The 10,706-nt window shown below is 45.3% G+C and overlaps 1 protein-coding gene across 1 annotated transcript; it reads right to left on the bottom strand.

Moving 5' to 3' along the window:
• Window positions 1-213: 213 nt before the first annotated feature.
• LOC122756139 (acidic mammalian chitinase-like) lies at window positions 214-10,442 on the bottom strand. Its single transcript, XM_044005267.1, has 11 exons — window positions 10,418-10,442; window positions 8,874-8,903; window positions 8,575-8,776; window positions 7,459-7,515; window positions 6,922-7,087; window positions 5,981-6,105; window positions 4,467-4,590; window positions 3,052-3,237; window positions 2,393-2,509; window positions 1,532-1,673; window positions 214-449 (listed from the first exon to the last, which is right to left on the bottom strand). The coding sequence occupies exons 1-11, from the start codon at window positions 10,440-10,442 to the stop codon at window positions 214-216; spliced, it is 1,410 nt and encodes a 469-aa protein (XP_043861202.1).
• Window positions 10,443-10,706: the final 264 nt, after the last annotated feature.

Raw genomic sequence — 10,706 nt, 5'->3', positions numbered from 1 at the left:
GAAAGAAAGTCTCCCACCTCCAGAAAGTTCATCCTCCTCCTCCTCCCCATCCCCCTCCAAATGTCAGTGTCTGGACAGAGCCCTCCACCCAGTGTCTACTGCACTCCCCTGCTCATTGCAGGTCACTAATGCCCAGGTGCCTAATTCAGCAAGACAGACAAATTGGGATTTAGTTGCAAAGTATATCTTTAATGATTATTCCTTCATGAAAACTCATGACCAGTTGCAACACGAGCAGCTGCTATCAAAGACCAGGCCAGCCTGGCAAGCCTCCTCGTAGGTCACCCCATTCACACAGTTGTAGAAGGCATTCTTGCTCTTGGGATTTGCATAGAGGCCATTGGACTTGCCAGCACAGAACCCGCTGCCTCCTGAACTGCCACCACCAGGGGCTGCTGTGACGATGGGGGCAATGCTTGTGCCCAGAGTAGAGGTTGGCACTCGGCAACCTAAGGGGATGAGCATTTATCAAGCCCCTACTAAGAGGCTAAGCGCTTTACAAATATTATCTCACTTAATCCTCACAACAACCCTGATGGACAGATGCTGAGATTATTCCCATCATAAAGTTGAGGATCACCCAGCTAGTCAATGTTTGAGACTGGATTTGAACTCAGGTCTTCCTGACTCCAGGACCAGTGCTCTGTGCACTATGGTGCCTCCTAGCTTCCTGAAGAGAAACTAAATTCCCCAGTGGGTTCCAGAGCAGGGATCAGCAAACCCTCCCCCAAACTCGCAGCACCTTGCAGCAAAGCCCTGTAGTCTAAGTATGATCCTTCAAAACCCAGTTTTCTCTCCTAGCTTCCTAACACTTATTGCTGTCATGTCACTTACACTGGAAATTGATTCAAACCAGCTTAATTCCTTTCCCTCACTTCCTAAGAGCTGCAAACTGCTCTACAGGGCCCATCTTGCTCCCCTCAACCCCTAAACTTCTCTGCTTTGTGCTAGTCTTATCATCCTCTCTCCGCCTTGCTCTCCCTGACTTTTCTTGTCTTCTCATCAATTCCAGTGGTCAGTGGCAGGGTTGGAAGTAATTAAAGTGTAAAGAGAATGCTTCTCCCCTCCCCTCAAATCCAATATCTGGTTGGCTCATTTTATTGAAACCCATTTATAGCCCTCTCTCAGAGGAGAACATTTTCTCTTTTTTTTTTTTTTTTGGCAGGGCACTGAGGGTTAAGTGACTTGTCCAGGGTCACACAGCTAGTAAGTGTCAAGTGTCTGAGGCTGGATTTGAACTCAGGTCCTCCTGAATCCAAGGCCAGTGCTTTATCCACTGCACCACCTAGCTGTCCCCAAGGAGAACATTTTCGTAAGGGACATTCACTCAACAAGCTATGATGTCATAAGACTTTCTTGGTCTTCCCTTGCCAATTCCAGGTTGGACACTCTAAGGCAAGTAGAAAAATAGTTTTAAAGGTCTTTAAAATAGAACCAACGAGGGAAGAGTTCCAGACTGATGCTCTTCTTCAGCATCCTCTCTGCTTTGTGGGTCCCTGGTTGGTGGAGGTGGGGTGGGATCACTACTTACTGGGAGTGGAGACACCCAAGGCAGATTTGATGGCATTCATGAGTGGGTATTTGCCTTGTCCACAGAAAGTGCCAGTAAAGTCATCGAGGTCAATGGCCCAGACCATGGCTCCTCCAAAATTGTTCTTTAGTAACCAGTCTGCCTAATGGGGGATCAAAGGCACATAGAGGGCATGGTCAGTGGGGTGTTCCAGACAGCCAAATCCAAAGGATAGAGCTTAGGCTTGGGACCCAAGAGAGCTTTCTGTCTTCTTTATTTTTTATCTGGGGGTAGGAGGGAAGGATTTGCTCTAGAGAAGGGGTTCTTAATCTGGAGCACCTGGGGCATCTGGGTATCCTGGGAGCTCCAAGTGTGTGAACTTGGATGGGAAAAAGGACATCTTTATTTGAATAGAATTGGGGTTTTTTTGGTCATCCTTTGCTTTTTATTTTCCACATTTAAAATCATGATTCTGCAAGGTGATCCAGAGTCTTCCCCAAACTCCAGTCAAAGGGGTCCATGACACAGAAAGGTCAAGAACCCCTGATTTAGAACTTCATGCCAGCAAGGGCCTTTGGGACAACAGAAGATGCAGTGGGATACCCAACTACCCTATGAATCATTGAACCATGTCCAGGCTACTTAGGACTCAGTTCTTTTGGTCTGGGGGATGCCAGCAAAGCTAGCCAATAGCAATGAATCACTAAGACCAAAGAAAGGGGAGAAAGAGAAAAAAGTGACTTGAAACACTTGAGAGAAGGATAGAAGAATGCAGCATAGATGGAGGGACTGTAGAATGCCACTAGTGATTCCTGTGGGCATTAGATCTGTGCATCTTCTGCTCCTACCTCAAACTGTATAGGGGAAAGAAGCAGGACCCACCTTGATAGTGAAACTCTTGGGATTGTCATAGCCAATCCATTGGTTTCCTTTGTAGGCATAGGGAACCTCTTGAGGGGCATTCCACACCTTGGTGGCCCCTTTCAGGAAGCCACAGACCTAGAACAGGAAATAACAAAAGCCAGGAGTCAGGAGAACTGGGTTCTAGACTTGACTCTGCTGTTTTATAGTTGGGTCACCTCGATCAAGTCACTTAATTCTTAGGTGTCAGTTTCTTTATGTAAATGATAGAATTTGCCTTGTGCTCATGGCAGGACAGTGAGGAGGCTGACATGGGAGCATGGGCATGACAGTGCTTGGTAAAGCTTAAATGGAAGGGACTGCTATCAAAACAAGGATTGATGGATCCCTCAGGAGACTGTAAGCCCTTTGAGGGGAGGGATTCTTTTTTGTCTTTGAGATCTTATCAGTGCTTTGTACACACATTTTTGGTGCCTAATAAGTTTGGCACTTAATGAAATCATTGAACTGAATTCAACAGCTCCATCCCCACCCCTCTCTGTGCCCATATGCCCACATTCACTCAAAGCAGTAACTTGGCACTCTAAGAGACAGAGTGGAGCCTCTCACAGTGTGTTTTCCCAGCTGAGCAGATGTCGTAGACATCCCCGTGAGCCCCCTGAACCCCCTGTGAACTTTACCTCAAAGTAAGCAAGGGTTCCAGCCTCCTGGGTGTAGGGTCCAGCAGTCCCAGGACCAGAGGTGGGAGCATCCAGGCCATGGTTGGAGGGGTTGGTGAGGGTGAAGGTCCGGGCATAGGCACCAAACCCGACCATCAGCTTCTCAGCAGGGGCCCCATTGTTCTTCCAGTAGTTCATGGCATAGTCCTCAGGCACAAAGGAGGGGAAGCAGTGAGAGAGCCACCAAGCTGGGACAGCTATAGGTTTGTGCCCTGCAGCTAATTTGCCCTGTCTGCACTTCTCCACACCAACACTTTTAAATCTGGGTGCAGGTCCTGGCCAGCCCACAGACACAAAGTAGCCTGGCCAAAAAGGGAAAGAGGGAAGCAAGACACTCCCCTTTGGAGCAGGGGGACAAGTTTCCTAGGTAAAGAGGATCATTGTGCTTGCCATCCAATGGTCAGTAAGCACTTATTAAGTAACTACTGTATGCCAGGCACTGTGCTAAATGTAGGGATAAAAAGAAAAAAGAGCAAAAGAAAGCTCCTGCTCTTGAGAAGCTCACAATCTAATGGAAGAACTCACAATTTAGACAGGAAACTTCCTGAGGGCAAGAAGCCATTTCTTCTTTATCTCTTTATCCTTCTTAGCACCTAGCTCAGAAGAGGTATGTATGAGGTATTAACAGAAATATTGATTAAGGGAATGACTTTGGAAAGCAGATGTTGGCAATTTCTTGTTCTCCCTTTAATGTTGACCATTGAAGACCCCAAAGGGACACATTTCTTTTCTCTTTTGGTGTCTGACAGAGCATACAAATCACTCTCCATTATCTGTGTGGAGTTTATTTCCCTTCAGATTGTTATCCAGTTTAAAAATTCTAAACTGGCTTTTTATGTACATTCAGTGCATTTCTGACTGGCCTCAGACAGAAATTTAAAAGGTTTCTCTCATTGTGGGAAGTGGTAAGGGGGCCCGGAAGTCATATCATAAAGTCCTGAAATAAGCAAAAAATAATTCTTGGACTATCTGCTAGAATAGATATCCATTCTACTGTTCTCCCTTTTTAAGCACAAAGAATGGAGGGTTGAACGCAGTTAATCTTGAATTTGAGGGCAGGGATAAGAAGATAAGAAATGGGGAAAAGGGAGATGGTGTGGTGCAGTGACACCTGATTTAAAGAACTTTGCTCCTTACTGCACATGAGATCTTGAACAAATTATTTTAAGCCTCTGGGCCTCAGTTAATAAAAGTTTAAATGAACTCTGGTTGCTCCCAGGTCTACATCTGTGAGATGAGACCTATGCCTTCTTCAGTCACCCTCAGCTCGGTCTCCCGGAAGCCCAGTGGTGCCTTCTCTCCCCTTCATTACTATTCCAGTCCAAAGGCTCAAGGTGGCTACTGTGTCTGAGCCCTCATGACAAAGCTTCCCTTACCACGTTAAAGTAGATGTAGTCACCCTGGTCCTTGGGTCCAGCAAACAGAGGACTGTCCTCTCCAGTAAAGCCCTCCCAGGAGCCCCTCAGGTCGTAAGTCATCACGTTGATGAGATCCATGTACCTTAGGGTGAGGAAGAAAAGAGAAAGGCAACCCAAGTGTGGATTATACCCCGCCCCCTTCAGGCCTGTGTTCTCGAGGTCTTGACCATTGTGAGGTCTTTTCACCTTTAAACCATTTACCCGAGACCCTCTCGACCTTCCCTGACTTCTACCCATTGGGTTGCTTTGTAACTTTCCTCAAATTTGTGGCATGTATTTGTATGCTGGCTTCTAAAAACGAGACGCAATGACCACAATAAGGTAAATGGGAAGAACAGCTACAGTAAAACCATCAAAAATGAGTGTTGGAAAATGATGAAGAGCTTTGGCTCTTAGCTCTGAGGAAGAGATGGGACAAGATATTCCTAATCCATCTCTTTGCAGGTGGGTCTATGAGTATGGTATATATTGCACCTATTTTCAAACTTTTTCAATAAATGGATCAGTTTTGCTGATTTTGTCTTTTCTCCTTCCTTCCTTCCTTCCTTCCTTCCTTCCTTCCTTCCTTCCTTCCTTCCTTCCTTCCTTCCTTCCTTCCTTCCTTCCTTCCTTCCTTCCTTCCTTCCTTCCTTCCTTCCTTCCTTCCTTCCTTCCTTCCTTCCTTCCTTCCTTCCTTCCTTCCTTTCTTTCTTTCTTTCTTTCTTTCTTTCTTTTTGAGATAGGGCAGCTAGGTGGCACAGAGGATAGTGCTGGCCCTAGAATCTGAGTTTAAATCTGGCCTCGGACACTCACTAGTCACTTAATCCTGCTTGCCTCAGTTTCTTCATCTGTAAAATGAGCTGGAGAAGGAAATGACAAACCACTCCAGTATCTCTGCCAAGAAAATTCCAAATGGGGTCACAAAGAGTCACGACTGAAAACAATTGAACATATATGAGATAGCTCCCTGAGAGAGAGGAGGAGGAAACGTATTACAGGAAATTAAAAAAATTTATGGGAAAGGTTAAAATATATATATATATATCAATAAAATTTTATTAAAAACAAAAACAACCTGTTAGGATCTTGAGGGCAGGAATTGGAATCCATCTACCACCAGAGAATACCTTGCAGATTATAGGTACTCAGGGCTTGATATCTCCCAAAATACCATACAGGGCTAGAAGTTTGGCAGATTACTTTCCTAAGGAGCAGGTAAGTTAGTAAATAATTTCTACGCTCAGGACATAAGGGAAATTTGGGGTAGAAGTTATGAAGCAGTCTATTTGCTACAGAGAATCTTGCAGATATCTCTAGAAATAAGATCAAAGTCTCCACTCTCAGACTATCCCTGGGATGGGAGCCCCTGCCAGGTTGGCAATCTTCTGAGGCTCTGGTTTGCTTTCTCCTTGGTGGGGGCCTACGTGGGCAGCTCCACTCCCTCTGTTTATCCCCCTGACATGAGGACTACTATGGGGTTGAGAGACACTTACTTGGACATCTCAGGGATCTGGTAGGCTGTCTCAATGGTGCTTTTGCCGGCAGACACAGCAGCGGAAATTAGGAGTCGGGGCTTGTTGCTCTGAGTAGCTTCTTGCTCAAAAGCCTCATACATTTCCTGGGATATAGAAGGCACAGGTCTCATATTGTAAAGTTGGTGAGTGTGTGTGTGTGTGTGTGTGTGTGTGTGTGTGTGTGTGTCTGTAAACTCCACTAAGACAAAGACTGGGTTTCCAAAGTCCTTCCGACTTGATGAGACCAGTTAGAATTTGTTTTCCATTGGCATAGCCTTTGAAAGTTTAACTTAGTGAAAATGATTGTATGTTATTAGATCAGTCAACGATGGCCTCAGAGTACGAGGAGGTGAATGGTTGGGAGAGCATGAAAGTAGATCTGGAAAGTTCCTGGGAGACGTGGTGGCTAATGGAGAGCAGAATTGTGGCTGGAGAGCTCAGTCCAGAGGAATATTCCTTAAAAGTCATACACATCTAGTCTTTTGGATTCTGAGCTGATAGGTCAAGGAACGATGCCTGGCTGGGGCAGAAGAACCTCTGGCAGATACAGGTCCCCACACAAAGCAAAGGCGAACACCTAGCTGATAAGACCCTGCTACAACCCAGAAAGAGTTTTTGCTCATAAAGACTTTGTGAAGAACCCCTTTGGATATTATATAAAAGAACTAACTGGGTTTGGGGAATGGGTCTTTTGGGAGTATATTATTCAAATGGCATCAAAACTGTTGTCATTGCACAACAGTGCCATATCTTTTTAATAGCCCCATTTACAGGCAGTGCAGTGGATAGAGCACCAGCCCTGGATTCAGGAGGACCTGAGTTCAAATCCGGGTTCAGACACTTAACACTTACTAGCTGTGTGACCCTGGGCAAGTCACTTAACCCCAATTGCTTCACCAAAAAAAAATAGCCCCAGTTACCTTCAACAGGACAGTAAAGAGCTGCTGCGTGTCTGCTGGGCTGCCACGGTTGCCAGGGTACTCCCAGTCAATGTCCAGCCCATCAAAGTTGTACTTCCTCAGAAATTGGATGGCTGACTGGATGAAGGTCTGGCGGTTTGCAGCAGTGGCAACCATATCAGAGAATCTAGAACCAGCATAAAAAATGATGACAGGCTTAAACTCTCCCAGGAGATGAAAAGGAACCCTTTCCTTTGTGAAATAGTCTTTGCTTACTTTCAAAGGGCCAGAGCCCCTAGAGCCTAGGCCTAGTGGTCAGGGATCCTGGGGACTTGTCCAGTCTGTTCTAAGGATATTGTCCAGCCTTGCCCCAGATCCCTGACAAGGTGCTGATGGGGAAATGTCTAACAGCCTGACCAATAACAGCTTTGGGCAGCAGCACCATGGGAACACTTGCTCTAGAGAGACTCCAAGACATTTTCTCCAGGTTTGGGTTGGGAAGGGGTGAAGAACTGGGGGAGGGGGGTAGCTACTGGTACCAGAATTCGTATGCTTTACCCCTGAGTTCCAAAATTCCAGCCTCTGACAGACAGTAGGGTTTTCAGCTCGGTGTTGCTGTTGATAGAAAGTTACCTAGTTTATAGAAATGCCACTGGCAAAGGAAACTAGCCATCCCATGGGCAAAAGGGCATTTTGTATTTGAGTAATCCCTCCATATGTTCAGGCAAACAACCTCATGGTACACCCTATCACCATCCCTACCACCACCATCACCACCAGCTATTGGGATTCACCGGCTCAGAACCTTTCTTCTGTCTAGGAGCTTAGTGGAGTAGAATAAAACACTGGTCCAGGGGTCAAAAGAGCTGTGTTTGGATCCCACCTCAGATGTTTCCTAACTGTGTGACCTTGAAAAAGTTGCTCAGTCTCTTTGAGATGGTTTTACTATGTTCCTCTTAAGGCTGTTTAGTCAATCAATCAATGAGCATTTATATATTTGTTTGTTTGTTTATTAATTAATTAGTTTATTTGATTATTTAATTTTTTTGTTTGTTTTTACAGGGCAATGAGGGTTAAGTGACTTGCCCAGGGTCACACAGCTAGTAAGTGTCAAGTGTCTGAGGTCAGATTTTGAACTCAGGTCCTCTTGAATTCAGGGCCAGTGCTTTATTCAATGAGTATTTATTAAGTTGTTTGCCAGGCACTGTGCTAAGATACTAATATGGAAAAGAAAATAATCCCTACTTGAAGGAGCATTTGTTCTAACAAGGAAGACAAAAAGGGCATACAGAACTATAAGGAGAATAAATATGAAGGAAATAAATACAAAAGTAGTTAAATATAAACTTTTGTTGTTTCAGTCATGTGACCCCATTTGGGACCTTATTTGGGATTTTCTTGGTAAAGATACTGGAGTGGTTTGTCATTTCTTTCTTCAGCTCATTTTACAGATGAGGAAACTGAGGCAGACAGAAAGGTTAAGTGGCTTGCCCTGGTTCGCATAGTTAGTAAGTGTCTGAGTGCTATCTAGCAGCCTACATAAGGTAGAATCCCAGAGGGGTTAAAGTGTTGTATGGTTGTAGATAGAATCTAAAATCTAGCTCTCTTTGGCACCCTTCTGTTTCCTTAGTTAGGACTTCCTGACATGGGCAGAGAACCCAGCCTAGGACTTACTAGGTCTTGAGATTGTTGATGCCAGCATAGAGGGCCTCGTCATTCCACTCGATGGTCTTGATCTGGTTGTTGGCCATGCCGGCAAAGGCATAGATGATGTGGGTGCAAAGGCAGGGGTCCACATTTTCGGGCATATAGCGGGCAATCCCGGGGCGGTACTGGCTCCAGTTGGTGAAGTAGCAGACAATGTTGACAGCTGAGCCTGAAGTTGTAGAAGAGGGAGAATGGGAATTACATGAGTTGATTACCTGCCTTCCCTGATTCACCCACCTTCCCAGCCTGGGAGCAAACATACTTACCCAGCTGCAGCTGCAGCAGGAGGGCCACACCTGAAGAAGGAAGGAGAGTCTCATCAGAGGATGTTTGGCATGCCCTTTACCTGGCTGGAAGGCAGGAGGGCTAAAATTCCAAATGGGCAGTAAAGAGAAGAGGGTAAAGAGGAGCAGGTGCCTCACTACTTGCTCTATGGGTCACCACTGCCACTGGGTGTCTGGTCTAATCTCCTTGGAGAAGAGAGATTCAGTGTGAGTAGGAAGGAAGCCCAACGATCAGATCTGCAGTTCTCTGAAACAATTAGGGCAGCGGGAAAGACTGGGAATATCAATGCTTAAATGAAGTCATTTAGCCCTAGCATAGAGTGGCCCCGGGAAACCCTTCTCAAAGGATCACAGAAGGGATTCTTAAAGACCCTCTCTGGTCCTGTCCCTATCTGAACAAGCATCCTATGATTTTACAACATTTCTGACAAGTGAGCATGTTTTTATTTCCTTTCTTTATATCTCCAGAACTCAGCTTCAGTGCCTTGAACATAGTAAGAGCTTAATAAATGCTTGTTGACTGAATGATTGACCTCCAATGACAGGAAATCCACTATCCTGAGGCAGCCTGTATTCCATTTTGGGATAGCTCCAGTTGTTTAATTGTTTTTTTCTTTGTTTAAAACCCAAATCTCTTAGTCCATTATTCTTAGTTCTGCCTTCTGGGGCCAAAGAACACAAGTCTAATCCCTTTTTCAGGTGATAGCCCTTCAGAAAGTTAAAAGCTGTGATTCTATCCTCCCACTGTCTTCTCTTCTCCAGTCTTCCCTCCTAATTCCATTTCTGTCTCCTTGAGATGTTAGTACCTTGCCTCTCTCAGCAATCAGTTGTCTGTACTTCTTGTCAAAGGTTTTTCTCTTCCTCCTTTCCTTTAACTCTTCAGCCCCTTTCCCAAACCCCAACCCAACAGTCAACTCTGCTCCTTTGTGCTCAGTGACAGAACCTCAGTGAGTTCTCTTCTCCTAGGAGCCCAAGTATGTCTCTTCCAAGTTCCAAGTTAAGTACTCAGGATGCTGCTCTTTTAGCTCTGCTTATCTTTTTTCTCCCATGTAAGGAGAACTTTACAGATCAAAATATACCTCCATGTTTCTCTGCTATTTGTTCCATTTGGTAGACTAGTCCCCAGTGGGATTACCTTGGTCCCACCAATCATCAATTGATTCATTCAATCAATGGATCGATCAACAAGTATTTTTGAGTACCTGGCACCAGGCCTGGCATTTCAGGGAATCCGGAGTGAAAGCAACCTTGCCCTCAGGATAGTGCCATGCCCTAGCATATGCCCAGTTCAAAGATTCTTCCCTCACCAATAAGCCAAAATACACAAGTCATAGACAAGGAAGTGCCAGGCTGTAGCAGTGACAACTTAGAGGATGGATGGATGGATGGATGGATGGATGGATGGATGGATGGATAGAGGGAAGGAAGGATATATAAGAAAGAAAAGGTTGGGCAGGCAATTTCCAAGGAAGGAGAAAGAGCAGCTCTCTTTGGAAGTACTGGCCCATTCACCCAGATACACTCACCAGTGAGGATCAGCAGCTTGCCCATTTTCATGCTGGGTTGTTACTACAAGGTCCTGGCCCAACTGGGCTCTTGACTGACTTTTGTAGGGAGTCATGATGACCCGCCTCCTGCCGCCACCCACTACCTTGGGGTGAAGTTCAGTGGTGTGCATGGTGGGGTGATAGAGGTATGAGCTTACACATGGCTTCCCTCCATCTCCTCTGAATCTTATCTATGTGTTTCATCTTGTGTAATTAGCCCAAAGTATAGGGAACACTAAAATGGAAACTTCTAAAGCAACTTTGGCTG

This window comes from Dromiciops gliroides, chromosome 4, assembly GCF_019393635.1.
Source record: "Dromiciops gliroides isolate mDroGli1 chromosome 4, mDroGli1.pri, whole genome shotgun sequence".
NCBI lineage: Eukaryota > Metazoa > Chordata > Mammalia > Microbiotheria > Microbiotheriidae > Dromiciops > Dromiciops gliroides.
The sequence above is the reverse complement of the archived record's forward strand: the minus strand, read 5'-3'. Positions and strand labels throughout refer to the sequence as shown.